General features: G+C 43.8%; 1 protein-coding gene across 6 annotated transcripts in view; it reads right to left on the reverse strand.

Moving 5' to 3' along the window:
- Nucleotides 1-2636: 2636 nt before the first annotated feature.
- Nucleotides 2637-16823, reverse strand: part of atosb (atos homolog b) — a 36414-nt gene continuing 22227 nt past the window's right edge. For 5 of the 6 annotated variants that reach the window (XM_066710676.1, XM_066710672.1, XM_066710675.1 and 2 more), the window contains 9 exons: nt 12131-12308; nt 11661-11846; nt 9545-10982; nt 7857-7915; nt 7007-7106; nt 6262-6420; nt 5483-5551; nt 5163-5362; nt 2637-4812 (listed from right to left, as the gene is read on the reverse strand). In XM_066710676.1, the coding sequence (XP_066566773.1) occupies nt 4659-4812; nt 5163-5362; nt 5483-5551; nt 6262-6420; nt 7007-7106; nt 7857-7915; nt 9545-10744 (1941 nt within the window). In that variant the 5' untranslated portion in view covers nt 10745-10982; nt 11661-11846; nt 12131-12308 and the 3' untranslated portion in view covers nt 2637-4658. Of the gene's footprint in view, nt 4813-5162; nt 5363-5482; nt 5552-6261; nt 6421-7006; nt 7107-7856; nt 7916-9544; nt 10983-11632; nt 11847-12130; nt 12309-16823 lie in introns of all 6 variants that reach the window. The other variant, XM_066710673.1, reaches the window with a different exon arrangement.

Raw genomic sequence — 16823 nt, forward strand, 5'->3', positions numbered from 1 at the left:
GCTAGTTTGTTCTCTCATCCAACACTTTAACCAAGTGAGAACATCAGCAGGCTAACGAAAGGTGATAAAGAAAGGTCAAGGTGTGCAAACAGGTATTATCTGCCGTTGTTCTATGCACATGACGTCTACCAGAGTAATTCGGTAGTTAAGGATACGCAGGGTGACATTTCTCTCCTTGCTTCTGATAATATTTTGGATTAGAGGTTTGTGTTCCTCTCCCGAGTTTACAAAAGCATTATCCATAACACGGGTTTGTCTACTGCATTCATTTTCCACAACAGATTCGTCCTTCTCCGCTGAGCTCTGGAAAATAAAGCTCACAGATGATATGGCTTAAGCCTAGGCTGTTGACATCTTAATTCTTGGCTCTATTTAGTAGTAGCAGAAAATTAGTATGGCAAAGGTTTGGATTGGTTCAGGCCCTGGCATCTCATAAACAATATATGCCACCCCAGGATGCACACGTTACCAGACGGCTGCTTTAATTGTTTGAGCTCCTGGCTCTCATTAAAGAGAGTCTAAGATTGTAGTCCAAGATTATTATTATTATTGCAGTTATATGCAGGGTAGGACATAAATTGTATTATAATTCATGTTTGATATTTCTACCCTTGTCCTTTGTAAACAGGTTTTTTTAAGGGACCATCAATCTCTTCGTAACTAATCAGCCTTTTCAAGCAGCTCACTATAGTTATGTTTCACTGTATAAAAGACTGAATGTTCATGTTCTGCCGAAGGAAAGTAGGACTTCAAAGTTGCAGAACAGAATCTTCTCCTTTTCTAAAATGTGAATAGATTTACCCCTCAAAGGTGAGGAACAATGAAAAAGCTTTGTGCTCAACATGGAGCTGGGAAATTAAAATTCCTCTACCACAACAGGTATCGGAAACACACACACACAGTTTTGACAACACTTTTACTTTTTTATTGTATTTTGTATACAGAGAGACCAGCTGCAGGTATTTACTGTTGGCGTGGTTAAACTCAAGGTTGCAAGGTAACTCAGGTCACAGGATATGAACAGGCAGGTGGATAAGATCTAAATGTAATACACTGAGGTTGATAGGCCTGGAAACAAGCTTTGCATTGTCCTGGTTTCATCATAAAAATAAATACATCTTAGAAGGGTAACTGACTTGGCACCCATATAAGGCATAGTTAAGTGTTACACAACTTATTCAGGTTTTCTAAATTTACTCTAATAAAAAAGCATGTTACCCATTGAGTTATTCAGTACCTGCACAACAGTAAGTTTGCTTATCACAGTAAATGTATTGGAGACAATACATACCGTCATCCATATCAAATATATTGCCTTTATTGGATTCAGAGGAGATATTGCTGCTGTACAAGACATCTGTGCTGTGGCAGATCTTACCTCTGATGTACAGAGACAGGGACACAACTCATTCTACAGTTGAGGTAATGCTCTTGTGCTTTACAACAGTGTGACTGCAATTTTCCATTATTCCAAAGGACAAAGTATAACTCTTGTGCAATATAATGAATCAACAATTCAAACACTGCTTCCGTTTGCTCTACTGTGAGATTTTCTGGTACTGATGTCCTTAAGAAAATATGAAAAACAAAAACAAAAAAAACAGGTTTTATCTACTGAGTGTAGAGGTTAATGCATGATTTATTAGACCAAGATGTCTGCCCTAATCTTGTACTACTTAAAGATCTGATTTACCATCTAGAATTCTGCATGTTTTTGCAGTCAATTTTTGGTCTCTGCTATAGAGAGAGCTAGACCCTTATATTTCAGTCAAAGGACTGTTTAAAGAGGAATTGTAGATTTAAATTGAAGGAAGGGTATAATATTCTCTTGGAAATGTTTTCACATTTACAAATGCTTTCCATAACTCAAAAAATGTTTTTGAAGTTCGGTTACATCAAGACATTTGTTTCCATCAAGTATTTAATGAACTCGTTTCCCTCTCAGCTTTCTGCCCTGGCTGCTTATTAAAGAAACTAAAATGCACGACTCAAGGTTTGTATAAATAAATCCTGTTAAGGTAATGAAATACTGCAAATAAATATAAGAAATGGAAAATATAGTAAAGACTGTAGAGCGGTTTGATGTGCACGAGCCAGCACTACTCCTATAGTTGCGACTAAACCGAGAGATATGCAAACATATCTTTGTATGCAATGTATGCCAGCAGTACAAATTAAGAGGTGTTTCCCTCAATGTGCATGGAGCCGATGCTCACTGTCAATAGACAAAATGGAGGATTACAAAGACTTCACCTTCACAGACATGTGGAATAGGTTTTGGTTTCTTGCTTTCTATAAAAAGGAAGGACGCTATATGACAAAAAAACAAATAAACACTTTTCTCCGTGATCAGCACTTCAAGTGTTAGTGTTAATGACAGCTTAATCGGATATCTAGTTTTCCAAGATATGCTTTTTAAAACCACAGTTGACTGGGCTAGTGATGAAGGGCTTTTAAAGCTTGGGAGGCAAGACAAAAAAAAAAATGTAGGTATTGGAAACCTTTGCCTCATGTTTGGCACTTAGTTCAGTGATATAGATAGATATAGACCTGTGACCTGTGTTATTTGCAAACTTGAAAGAATCTGTATTATTAAATACCCCCAACTCTTCCAACCCCCCCCTTGCACACCCCACCCCTCTTTCCACAGGTCATTGAATGACCATCCTTACTGTACATAGCTGGTAGACAATAGCCACAGCTACTGTGCTCACAAAATCACACCCCTAATGCACAGCATATTGCTTTAAGACATCTGTAAATAAATTAAATACTACTCATTTTTAGTTCCGTTTTTTTTTTCCTAACTCAGACTGTTAACAGAATGCTCTAAACACAGAGTTAACATAACGGTCTCCCCCGGGGACCAAGCAGGAGTTCTCAATGTCCAATCTGACATCCGCACCCTCCTTTAAAACAGTTGGGTTGTACTTGTGTCAACACAAATGGTGCTGTCAAATCATCAATTTCACTCTGTTCTCCAAACTTGTAGGCAAGATAAGAGCGTAGTATTCTTATGCCTAACATTTCAACATTTGAGATTCTCGGCAATATGACGATCGTGCTACAGTTCAACACATCTCTCGCACTGCCACACTAAAGATGTTGACCAGTTACATGGCTGCTCCTATAGGTTTTTCTGCATTCCCCAGACTTTGAATCACTTCTTCATCCAGGAGGAGGGTTTTGCGTCTTGTGCGTTTGATTTGTGGGTCGTTTTCCAGCACCTTTCTTTTGACTGCAACCTCCACTTCAGCCAGTGCAATCCTGCTGCAGGAGAGCTATGGACCAAGCCGGGTGTCTGCCAGTCTTTTCTCCTCCCCAGTTGTCCGGTGCCAAGTATAGTTATCCCATCGCATCATGGCCAAGGACTTTACAAAGCAGTCCACAGACCCTCTCTTCCTTTACTCTAGCCTGGTTAAAATTGCCAGAGCAAGAAATCAAACCTCTTTATAATTTCTAAATCGTACCATTTCGGGGAGCTTATAGTTCAGCTTTCAGACAATGTCTACTTATATTCAGACATCACGGTATTTGCTATTGGAACTCCATTACACACACAAGCACGCACACACAAATAAAACAGAACAGAAACTTTGGCTAGAAACTCAGTCATTTCATCCTGAATTTGCACTTCTTTTTGTAGAATTTGCACAATGCTGTGTGGTGGTTACTCAAAACACAGGATTGTATTGAAGTTTACACTGTATTTTTAGGTTTTTTAAAGTACTATTATTTTTCTTTGAACGTCATTGGGGACCAAACTCACACAAGGCTCCATGCAGGTGTAAGGAAGTGGTCTGTTCAGTGTAGACAGGTCAGAAGATGTGTGGGCCATAGCTCAGCAAATAACTAAAGCAACAGCACTGAGTAACACATAAGGTTGTCCCTACACACCTGCGGTCCTCTGGCAGTGGGTTAGAGGTCTTACTACTCAGCATTTCCTCCTGCGTTTGTGAATCAGACGTCAGGTACCTCTTGACTGAAAGTTTTAGCAGCTTTATTGGAATTGGGATTTTAGTTTTTCCTTGTTTATGTTATTGTTGCTACTCCTTTGGTTTGAGTCTTCAGGTGGGTCTCTTCCTCTCTTTTATTCTCCCTCATGCACAACAGCTTCATCTTCTGAGGAGCCCCAGCTCTGTGTAAACCCTCCACAATATCAAACACTCAAACCTAACATTTTTCCAAACTTTTTCCCCACTCTTAGTGAAGAACGATATGTAATTGCATGAATGGATCACAACCAGGTGGGGGCAAGAGGAGATGCGGTTCAAATTGGCTCTTCCAGAAGAGGGATTATGCGTTGGATGAGTGCTCTCAGATACCACAATGTAGATCAGTGGGGGCCTTTATGTTAATTTGTCACTGCTGTCAGCTGTTCCATTGGTCCACATGGGGGGGGTGTGGTCCAGCGGGGGTGAAGACAGGGAGAAATTTTTTTAATCACACTAGAAGAGAACTCGGAGGTTTGTTACAAGGCATGCATGTTAACACTGAATTCAGAAACAGTTTGTGTCTTTCCGTTTATGGTGCTTCTTGTTGGCATTTTCTTTGTTTGCTTGTGTTGTTGCCTTTCAAGTTTCCATTTGGGTTCGTGTTTAGTCGGGTCTCTGTCCGTCTCGTGTCTGTCCTTCCAGAAGGCAGCGAGACGGCAGGTGTCAGACCCGGGGAGAGTACTTGGGGTTTCTTGGCACCTCGGTGAAGGATTTCAACTCATAGGGGATCCCAGTGTCCACCTCGATGGATTTTCGGGAGAATAGCAGCCGGATATCATCGTGCAAGTAAATTTTCCCAGATTTTGAGCTCTGGAATCTGTAAGAAAAAGAAAAAAGAAATGAACAAACAAATTAACATATATAAAAAAAGTTACATTTCACTTATGAAATAATAGTTTTAATACAGCAAGAGGTTAAAGATGTTGTAAATAGAAGGCAAATGGTCCAGCTTGTGGTTCATTACTTATGTCAGTGCTGTGTAACTTTCCACAGTTCCATGATGAATGCCAGTTGTATAAGCATAACAGGAAGTGGTTGAAATGAAAGTGGACACATCTCTTTGCTTGTGTGAGGTTAGTTTGGATTATTAGGAAATTCTAACACTAGAAAATAATGATTATCGACAGGGAGAGAGAAAGCTGGGCCCTTGCTGGTGGCCTGGGATACCTGAGGTGTATCAAGTAGCAGAGTATTCTCTTCCTGTCTGTGGCCCCGCCCTCAGGCTGCCCCGCCTGCCCCTCTCCCTCCTCCACGGGCACCAGGAAGATTCGATGGCGCAGGAAGGTCACATGGTTTACAGGCATGTCCCCGAAGTTATACGTCACCAGGAACATCTTCACCACAGTCTTGTTGGGGTTGAATAAGGTCTGTGGGATAAAGACACAAAAACTTGCACTGTATCAAAATGCTTAGAAGGGTATGTAAATGCTAGAATACTTTTGAGCGAGACAGCGAGACAGCGAGAGAGCGTGGATTCCCCGACTCACCACTTGGATGGTCCCTGCTTTTGGAACGCTGTATCCCTTCTTTCCCAGAAGCTCCAGATGGATCACACCCTGATTCAATGACAAGCACACTGTCACAGCCATGACACACAGCTGGCTCACAGTCCAATAGCAGGTTATTGCAAAGGGGACAGTGGGGTCAGGAGATTATTTCAATATCCTTAAGGGTTTCATCCTACCTGACCTGGCTTAGAAACAAGTGAGATGATTGAAAATGACTAAAACCCAGATCTGCAGGTCAAATCCATTCAGGGTACACTTAACACAAATTGTATTAAAGAAGGGCTGTGTTGAAGGGGTGGGAAAACGTTAGAAGACATAATATTTCACCAGACTGATAAGGTGTATTTTGACATTCCCCCTTGTTCACTAACTGGGTTTTATATATTTTTTAGGATAGGAAGGAGACCTGGATAGACATTTTACCCTAATCACATTATCTCAGCTGTCAAATTTGGCAGTGGGTATATAATCACCAGGGACTACCAAAGTCTTTATGTGTCTTTAAAAAGTCTTTATCCTATATAAACTTGTTGATATGGGAATGCCAACAATCAAATCATCTTTGGTCATTACCCTCTGGATGTCCAATTAGGAATAATAAAGGAACATACTGGTACTAAAAAATAATCAATCTCATTTTTAAAATCATATATGTAACCCCACAAACGTTTCCAATGATTTCTATTCAATCAGTTACCCAGAACCCCCCCAGAAACAGGGGACAGGTTGAGATAAGATGTAACATAAATCAATGTTACCAGAAAGGGGGAGGGGGCGCTGTGTTCGGAGGTGTCGTAGTAGGTGACCTCCACAGGTAGGGTAGCGTGCTGAGGGCAGTAGGAGCCACTGGCGCCAATCTCCGCTGTGAAGCCCTCAATGCGACCAGACGGGGCAAAACGACCCTTCAGGATTGATTCCTGCAGAGCGAGAGCACGGTGTCACTGAAGTCTGAAGGCTCCAGACAAGCATTAAAAGGTCTTATGGCCACCTATGGAAATACGCCACATTTCCTCGTTTGCCCTACATCCTTCAGCATTTTTTTTTTTTTTTTATCTGCATCTTTCTGGGGTTTTGAGAGGCAAGTTTTGTAGAAGCATTGGCGCTCTCCAATCACTTCCACTCACGCACAGACTAAAGACATCTCATGGCACTGGACACAGGAACTAACAAGGAAACAGAGGTAAGCAATGATCATGCGTTAAGATTTTCTTCATTTGCTTTTCTAATCCATTTAGCAGGGGTGCACATTCAGCATGTGAACATTAATTTAATCAGATGGATTTACAACCTATCTTTCAAGAGGAACAGGAAAACTAGGCCTTGGATTTGTTCAGTTTGTAGGTTGTTCAAACACTGCACAGTTAGGGATGTTTTAGACGGATATCAGAACTAAGGGGGGGAAGGATCAGTGGATTGACTGGGGGTCAACCCGCATGGAGAGAAGGGTAGTAGGAGAGGAGAGGCAGGAGGTAAAGGTTGTGAGGAGGCTGGGAGGGCAGGTACCTCGAAGTTGCCCAACAGGGAGCGGCTGATGGAGGCGGAGGGCCAGCTGGAACGGGAGGCACGGCTGGCATCTCCTCGCCAGGCACTGCGGAGCTGCCTCCTGCACAGACAAACACCCACACGAACAAATGGCATCACACAGCTGGTCTACGCACTCTGTGTAGACGGACCTATGCTACTGAGTTTTGAGCAGAGATTTAAGTTAATGTGTGCCGGTAACTAGTGATGCCTGCAGCCCTGGAACACTTTTGGGAAAGGACAGAACACATCAGACCAGAAACTGGGGATGAAAATTCAACTTTTTGACCAGTTTCCATGGTGATCTGCAGCACCCAGATTTCAAGGGGATGAGGGGACAACCTAATTCAGCACCTTTTTAGTTTTTTTTTTTTCCATCATGATTCTCAGTAAATCCTTAAATAATTTCATGTGGATTAACAACATCCATAGAAAGATCTTGTGGGGTCACAGAGAACCCATTCGTAGCCAGGCAGAGCACAGGCTGGGATGGACCATTTCACAAAGGCTTCTTTAAATGTCAATGTCAGTTTCTATTCAGGGGCAGCAGACATATTCACAGGCCACTGCATTCACTGATGTAAATAAGTCCAAATTACACAAGTCTCAAAGCTTCCTTATCCTCTGTTATGCCCAACAATTTACTGACATCTGCATCCCACATCCACTGTAACTTGATTATGTATAACCTACTTCTTTACACAGGGGGATTCACATTCAAATAAAAAGAGATAATGAAATGAGAAGCTTTCAATACATTTACATGATTATTGCTTATGCGGTCTGTACTGAAGCGGGAGGATTGCTTTAATAAGTTAGATCAGAAACTCACGATTTTAGCCGAAGTCCGCTCTTCAGTCTCCTTCCCACACTAGTGCAATCTGTTGAGCTCTGGAAGAAGAGAAGACCATCTTAAAACAGCCTGGTCATGACACAATAGTCCACTTCACCACGGATCAGTTGCTCACACTACCATAGACAGCCACAATAAAAAGGTTTATGTCAGAATTTAGAGTAAGTGTGTAGAATACTTTAAAAAAATGTTTTAACCCTAGTCACAGAAGAAGCTACAATACAGAAATACTGTATTTTTAAAAAAGAAAAAGAAAAATCCTCCAATATATTACCAATTTAACCTAGGCTACATACTTCAGTTTACATATACTGATAATAAATATTACTGTATTTCTACACATTCTACACATCCTACACCCCTTCCATTACGAAGGGAAAAGTGCTAATCTGGGATCAGGTTTTTTTCTTTTCTTTTTTTAATACCAGAGACTTTTGTTCTTTTCAAATATATTGTTGAAAAACCCAGACTGTTCACAAACGGGACATTCCAAGGTTTTACAAAGCCCTGGGACATTCAGCACATTTCAACATATAGCACTTTACATGAAGTCAGTCATTCAGCATAAAAATGTAAAATTCATAAATAGAGACCAATCACCATGTTAACACACCACTACATACATACCACCGGACGCATTCTTCTCTCCGTTGACCGACGCCTACGATTCCCCCTTTGGTACTTACATGCAAGAGCAGTCTAGTTCCCAAGTCATAAGTACTGAGGCCAAGGCTGCTCATAATGACCCTAGCCTGGCCCACCTCACAGCCCGGCCACCATTCTACCTTCACGGCTCTCCACGCTCCGGCTTGCCTGCCAGCTAGGCTTGGTGTCTATCAATGGCCCCACTGCCCTGCCTGCTGCACCCAGTGACCAACCTGGGTCACTCTCAGATAATAAAGAAAAGGTGAGGAAAAAAGGGACCACGGCATCATTTGTCTAAGCCCCCTACACCCACCATCCTTTTTTTCTGGAATAGAATGATATATTACAACATGAAGCCAGAAAGGGCAGACCTTTGTCTAGGGATGCTGTAGGCCGTGGAACAATACATGTGTCAAAGGGCTTTATTCTGGCTCTACACTGCTCTTTCTAGCATGAAAAAAGAGCAGTTCTTTCAGTCATATGAAATGTTAGTGCATGTACTGCAGGCTTTAGAAGCTGCCTTGAAAGAAAAAGAAAAATCTGTGATGTCAACCGTGCTGGAATGAAAAAGCACAGGCCTGAGGACAACAGGACTTCTAGTGACCCGATGGCCTGTGATCACCTGTGGTCTGGCATATTGAAAGGGCCTGGCAGCAACAGAAACATGCCCTTAACTATTTGCACATTTTGCACTACTGCAAAGTGGAGCTTGTTGCTACATTATCCACAGGCCTATTTAATTTATGTTGGCACTGATATACAGTACGTTTATTTACTTTCTGGTCTCTTTCCTGGTTCTCCTGCTAAATAGCCCTATGTTGACCCCTGCAAGAGTGTCTAGATGCATTGGAGACAATCTGATCAATATTTCAGAAAAATGAAGTTATAAATAAATTAGTAAGACCTCTGTAATTGTTCAATTGAGAAATACATTTTAAAAAGCTGGGTAGATAAATTTTTACGGAAATAGTTCAAACATCCATCCATTCATCCTTTTCCAGAGTGGTAGAGAAGACCCTTACCTTGGGCCGGTCCCGGGCAGAGGGCAGGAGGTGGTTCCAGAACGGGGCGGCCTTGGCGTCGGTGCTGCGGCAGGACACGGTAAAGCCATGAGGCAGACACAGCCGGCTCCTCTTGGAAGTGGAGGGGCCCTCGTCCTCAGAGCATGACTCGCCCGTGTCACTGGAGGCCAGCAGCTTCCTCTTGGCAGGGCAACCACTTGGACCAGGGGTAGACAAGGGGCCCAGCTGCTTTGAGCAGCAAGGCGTCTTCTCAGAGGAAGCCAGGCCGTTAGTGGAAGAAGCCTGGGGTTGCTCCGCCCCTGGGGGGGACAGCTCAACAGTGTCCCCTTCACCCTCCCCTAACACAGCTTTAACAGGAGACACCTCCCTGTCATCGGGGTCCTCGGCACTGTCCGTCCTGCGCTCTGTACAGCTGGGGGTTTGCTCCTTTAAGCCTCCGTTGGGCAGTTGTGCTGAGCCCCCTCTCCTCTGCTCTGCAGGAGCGCTGTCTGCTGACTGCCCTGCTGGCTTGGTCTCAGTCCTTGGCAGGCTGGCCACAAGAGAGACATCAGAGAGCTGTGTGGCGGCCGGAGTCCTAGTGGAAGAGAAGTGATGGGGTTTGGGGGACAGCCCGTCCCCATTTTGGACATGCCTGTCCTGCTTGTGCTCTAAAAGCCTTCTGGCTGCAGGGCCAGCGGGGAGCAGAGGGTGGGGGGTCCTCCCTGCCCTGCTGTCCTGCACCCGGCCCGGGGCGCAGTCTCTGTGCTCGATCACACACATGCCCGTGTGGGAGAAGTGCTGCCCAGTGCTGCACACCAGCGCGGTCTCGTCCTGCAGCGCGTCTGAGGGGAGCTCTTGATCAGAATCGGTGTCCAGCTGCTCTGGGAGCCGAGGGGAATCTGGCCAAGCGGCCACACCATGACCAGGCAAACGCGGGCGCTTGTGCTCAGAGAAGGGTTCTGCCAGGCTCCTCTTTCCACCCTGCTTCCCCACCGTCTGCTGGCCTCCACTGTCCGAGAAACCCCCCAACTGGGAGAAGATGGAGAGCTGGTACACCTTCTGCAGTTTGATCTCATTTTCTCCAAAGGGCCTGAGGAGCCCCTGGCCGGGTCCCGAGTCCAGGCCTCCTGTCTGGGTGCTCGGGGGTGGCAGGTCCCCCTCCTGCGCTGGCAGTTCCACCGGAGACTCCTTCCGTGCAATTTCCACATGGATGTGTCGCATTGTTTCTTCAGTATGATTGTTTTGTTTGTTTGCTTTTTGTGCACCACGTCAAGTAAAAAAAAATATGTATATATAAATATACGTGTATATAGATGTATAAATATATATACACACAATAATCAAGTATTTAAAGTGCAAAGTAATTTGAGAGAACTACTCTGTTGAAAGTGTCAATGGAGTCGGTTCTCTTGTCAACACAGTGGACACACTTTGCTGTGGGGGCATAGCAGCACAGCACCTGGAACAGAGATGGAGACTATCAGCACTAGAGCAGAAAACAAGAGAAACAATGACTGCGAGTGTGGAAGCACAGTGTTCAAGGTCTCTCACTAGGACACAAGTTCAGCGGTTGTGATTATTAGCCTTTTTGTAATTTAATTTTAACTGAAGTATAGAGTGAGTGTTATAAATCTGGAGGAAGCAAACATCTGGGCGATTACCTGGTTGAAACATTTGTGCTCATCTTCATGCGACACCAATTTTTTTTTTTTTTTTTAAGGTAAAAACCTCCTTCTACCTAATAGAGCAATGCTCCAAACTACTGCCTGGAATCCATGACTTGTTGGTATGATTTTTTTTAACCATCAGCCGACAATCTTAATGGCCTTTCTTTTTTTATTTTATTGTGGTGCAATATCAGCAACAGACATTAGATATATTTAAAATGAGGAACAACTGTTAAAATACTTTGTTAATGTGTAAAACACCAATTATAGACCAATAAAAGAGCTGCTGTTCTTAAAACGGAAATGATTCTATGAGTTGGTGCATGTGCGTAAATTACTTGATTCTTCTTCCTTGATTAATAAATCGGAGTGATCAGGACTCCAGTGCTACGTTATTTGGGTTACGTTAGTGGGTTGTGTGCCTGTGCCACTGTGCTCATACCCCTCTCCTCTTAGGATCCCCTCCTTGCCTAGTTCTGCACCTCTCCTGCCCCCTGCAACTCAGGACTGGCGTTCGGCCCTCTGCTGCTACCCCAGGAGCCCGTCCATCCCCACAGCTGCCAGCACGTCCTGGCTGAGCCACCAACACCATCACAGGACTGGCTGGCGCAGGGCAGGGGGGCGTGCAGGATCAGCACAGCCCCACGACACACACCCTGGAAAACAGAGCACAGCAGCATCAGGATGAGTCGGGCCACAGCACACGCACTCTGTCCACACACAGAATTGGTCTGTGTACCAGGACGAACCCGAGGTGTGCACCACTAAATAATTGCTCTTTAATTGGAAATTGACCAGTTCTGTAAAAAATACCCCTGCCCCGCACTCCACACACCAGCTTTTAAAGAAGTGAGACTGTGTAGCTTGAGTGTAGTTAAGAGAACACATTCCCAATGTTTCTGAACATCTGAGAAGAGAGAGGAACAGCCAATCTACACACCGTGTATTGGACATCACTGAGGTATGAGGGTGCCGAGAGGAACAGGCAAGTAGCAAGCAATTGGCATCCACACAGTCCTCCTCAGAAATTAGCAGCTTCCTGCCAGACCCCTGGGCACATGGATGTTGGGCACTGTCCACCAGCCTCATTATCTCACCAGCATTCCCACAGAAAAAACCTGCCCAGAAAGAGAAAAAAAAAAAAAAAAAAAAGAGAACACATGAGGAGGACAATTCATCACCAGACGACAACAAGAAAATGCTAGTAGTATTTCCCATAAGGAGCCCTTAATTCGAAAAGTAAAAAGCACCAAGAACAGAAATGCGGCCCTTTTATTGCTAGACAATTTTACACACAAGATCTGGACACACAAGTATCGCACTGTAAAATTGGAATATATTGGCAGTGAGGAATTGGTAAGTGACTTGGACAGGCTGACTCCTGGTTTCTGCACATGGTCATTTAGCTCAGATGTTCTGCTTTCAATCTCTCGTGATCTGATGACACAGACCCACAGTTCCATATTTTTATATATTAAACCTTAAAAAATCTTTCACTTTCTCAAATCTCCATGCTAATTGTCTTCATCTTCCTCTCCTTCAATCACCAGAACCACACTTTCTCTGCTGTAGTTGCCTGAATGGACTGGGTGCCTTCAGTTGTTTCAACTGAACCGGCTCGAGCTGCACTGCATCCCTTCCTCAGAAATCTACACAAGCTTTCCACTGCCTCTCACCTCGGTGGATTCAGTCCACAAAGGTTGTTGCATGCCTTGGGCCGCTCTGTCTCTAGACAGCGGGTCTGTGCCTCGTGTGACAGTTGCTCTGGGCGTTTGGACAGGGACCAGGGCAGAGAATGAGCCTCTTTGACAACAGACCCTTTGTGTTCCTTCAGCTCGGAAACAAAACATGGTCTGCCTGCCAGCACTAGTACAGGTCAACAACTTCCACATCAAAACTCAAAATAGTATCCAATCCCAGGCCCTCTCCTTGTCCCTGTGCACAAAACCCTGATCGACTGCCACTGTAGACATGGACACCGACTTGAAGACCCCAGATACATCGGGTCTTTTGGTGATGTTTTAAAAGAAGTCTCTGAGATTTACTAGGGTTTCAATGGGCTGAATTACAGAATTCTTCCTGCTGAAGGAAGAGGTCTGTAAATAAAACTTAAAAAATAAAATTATTCTCAATCTAAATCATTCTCCTTTAACATCTGAGCAAAAGAACATTAGCTTTTCTAGTTATATCTTGGGCCACGTTGGTCTCCAGCTATTATATTCTCTAAAACAGTCTGCCTTGTTTGATAAATGATCTCTTAATTTGTAATTATCCTCTCCTTCCCTAGTGTATGTCTTTCCCTAGAGTCAAGGGCAACAGTTGCCTAAGTGTTAGAAAATATTGAGGAAAATGGCCAATCAACAAAAGATTAACAACAACAAAATCACAAACACGAAGAAATTGCACATATGAAACTAACAAATTAATGTTATACGACACTGTTATTGAGGGGAACAGACATTGGAGTATTTATTTAGGTGCAAGAGATTTACAAAAATAACCATGATCCTACATTGCAAATTTAGCTTTCGAGCAGAGGATACAAGAGAAAAATAAAGACCCAAAACAACACTAAATGCAAGTAAAACACTTTGAGAGAAAGGACTCCACTTTGCAGAAAGCCACCTGTTCATCAGAATCATTTGCTTTGAAATTCAGGGTCGGTCACAAGATTCATTTGCACGTCTCTTAACTGGCAATTATGGCTACTACCTGAAATAAGACTACAGCACGTTCATTTCACTCCAAGGCACGCGAGTACCTTTGGAGACGCAAAAACAAAAGGCAAAAATCTAAAATCAGGCAGATTTCAGAAAACCATGTCCAATAGTCCACAGCATTGTTTGTTTGCACTGTAGAACTGGGGCAATGATCTCAGGCATGAGTCCCTCATTCTCATTACGTGGCACACAAAGGAAGAACACAATACACTACCAGTGGACAGTTTGTGACGTAACCATGCACTTATCTGATGCTCTTAGTGGTTTAAAGAGTTTGATTCAACTGACATCAAAAGGAGTTCCAAAGGCATGTACTCTTTTTGTTTTTCTTTCGATTTCCTGCACAGTTTATTTGCAGCTGCAAGAGGGACAACATGTAAAGACTCCTGCCTAGTTTCAGAATTTGGTCAGTAGTCGATTCCCAGTACCTCTGAGGCCATGAGCTCTTTAGACTTCTGGCAGACCAACGATATTACGATCGTATTGCGTATAGGCAGGATGCAAATGAAAAATATTGAGCGTGTGGGTAGCATTCTGTACGGATGAACTCATTGCCGATATGTATTGGCTGAGGCAGTTGTGTAGACAGAAAGGGTGAAAAAAGGAAGGAAGGAAGTCTGGATGCATCACAGCTGACAGAAACATATGCAAACCTATCTCTATGACATTACAAACACATGCACACTTAGATGCACAGAAGGCTAAAATCCCTTGTGCCCCAAAGGCATGCACCTATCTCACCAACAGTATTTTACATCATGAATAAAGAATACAAATCACACACCCATGCTCACATCACTATAGGCTCCAAGCAGGAAAAAAAAAAAAAAGGTCAGAGTGCACTCGCTCACTACTCCTTCCACAGCCATTTTTCTGACTCGTGTCCTGATGGCAGACGTCGATCTTCCTCAAACTGCTGCTTTCTCCCCTATCCCCTCTCCCCAGCAGAACCCACCTGTGTGGAGAGCTCTGGTTGTCAGGGATGCTGGGATAGATCACAAGCAGACCAGGAGCCATCCCCAGTGTGCCTCTCTCCCTCTGCTTGCTCGCTTACAATCACAGACACACGCAACAGCAGAGAGCCAGACAAAAGCTGCTGCTGCTGCTCCTCCACAACAGATCGTGTGCCTCCCCGCAGCTCTGCTTTACAGCAGATTTAGTAGCTCTGACACACTGTGGGCTGACTGCATGCTCTGTAGCACTGCAGCCCTGCTACGAGAGAGAGAGTGAGAGAGGAGAGAGGGGAGAGGGGGACCGGTGTAAGCTGTAGGGACTGCCAGAGGTTGCCTCAATGGGGAGAGCTCAGGGACTGGCAGGGGGGTTATTTTAAGTAGCAACAGAGAGGCACTGAGGGACTGTGACACGTTGTTGTCACCCAAGTCAAGGCATCGGGAAAGAAAGAAAGCTTACTGGTTAGATTGGATAAGACAGTGAAGCTGACTTACTGAAGTGTCGAGGAATTAAAGAAGGGAAAGCAACATTTGAGAAGCGATAAATCAATTGTAACCACACCTATAGAATATTACCCTTGTGTACACTGATAATGTGTGCTATATGAATCAGAGCCCAGAGCCACGGAAACCAATGGAATATCTGTTCTATAACTCCGTCTTAACAGCATCAGTGAATACTACAATGTTCTTCCACGTGTTCAACACATGATCTGAAACTAAATACAAATACGAAACACTGGTGTGAAGCATACAACAACATATTCTAGCTGTGAGATTAAAGTGGAAGAGTGAGACTGGCCTTGTATCGCATTCACACTTTCTACAGGCTCAGCTTTCATCTTAAGCGGATGTTTTTGTCTTCTTCTGATGGTTCACAATAAAAGGTGCTTTTTGTTAGTGGTCCGTCTTGGACAAGGAGAGAGTCGAGACACAGTTTGCGGGAACAGAAAGGAAACCAAGACTGGGCTCCCAGTGTGCTGAATGTAATTAGCGGTTGTTACTGTACCATAAAGAAGTATATAGGGACAAAATCCAGCACAGCGCAACCGAGAGCAGCACAGTCAGTGACACGGTATAAACCCACTACATTGATAAAGTCTTAGCTTGCCAATATAGCAGGTCCTGAGATTCTTGGCATGGCAGAGCTTCATAATGCATCTGAGAGTTTTCACTGCTGCTTACTGAAGAGGCCCTCCTGTCAAGAGGCTTTTTTCTCTCTCTCCAAAACTACAGAAAGGTTTTTTTGCTCCCAGCCTAGTCAACTCTTAAAGCCCTGGAAGCAGCCGTCAGTGTTTTCTGAGGGGTCCAGTGAGTTCTTATCAATAGCATGCCTAGGTAGTCAAATTCAAAATGTCTGTCCTTCCTCTTCTGGTTAAAGGCCATCAGCGCCCATTAGGGAATGGATTTTGTTGCTGCATTCCTGCTCTCGCCACTCTACATGTGTAAGTCATTAGGCTTTACTTCGTGATGTATTGTCACAACTGTTATTGTTCAGACCTTGGCCATAACCATAGGCTGACCTGAGGGAAAGGAATATAATAAAAATAAAAACAATTCTCTACCCGTTGAATCGTTCATTAGCATATAGTTTTCTGTAGGAGTGTAGGAAGGACACTTCAGTCTGCTGTGATGACAGACTAAGCTCCCTGTAATGGCAGTTTATTGGCTGAACATTGAATGGAAAGTCTACAATGGGACCCCAGCACCACACCCTCAGACACACAAACCAAACCACAAGTGGCATGACAGTACTGATGGAAATGTATACTCTGCACAATGAGGGAAATAGACAAGATCAAATTCAGAGCAAGTGAAAAGGTCACACTATGCACAGTTTTAGTAGAAACAACCTAAATTGCACCACAATTCTCTAGAATCAATTAAAGCTGAAACACAAATTAGCAAAAACTTTTTTGCCAACCTTCTACCCCAGGAGGAGACAACAGCCACTGTGCCATTG

The sequence above is a fragment of the Amia ocellicauda genome, chromosome 8, assembly GCF_036373705.1.
Source record: "Amia ocellicauda isolate fAmiCal2 chromosome 8, fAmiCal2.hap1, whole genome shotgun sequence".
Lineage (NCBI taxonomy): Eukaryota > Metazoa > Chordata > Actinopteri > Amiiformes > Amiidae > Amia > Amia ocellicauda.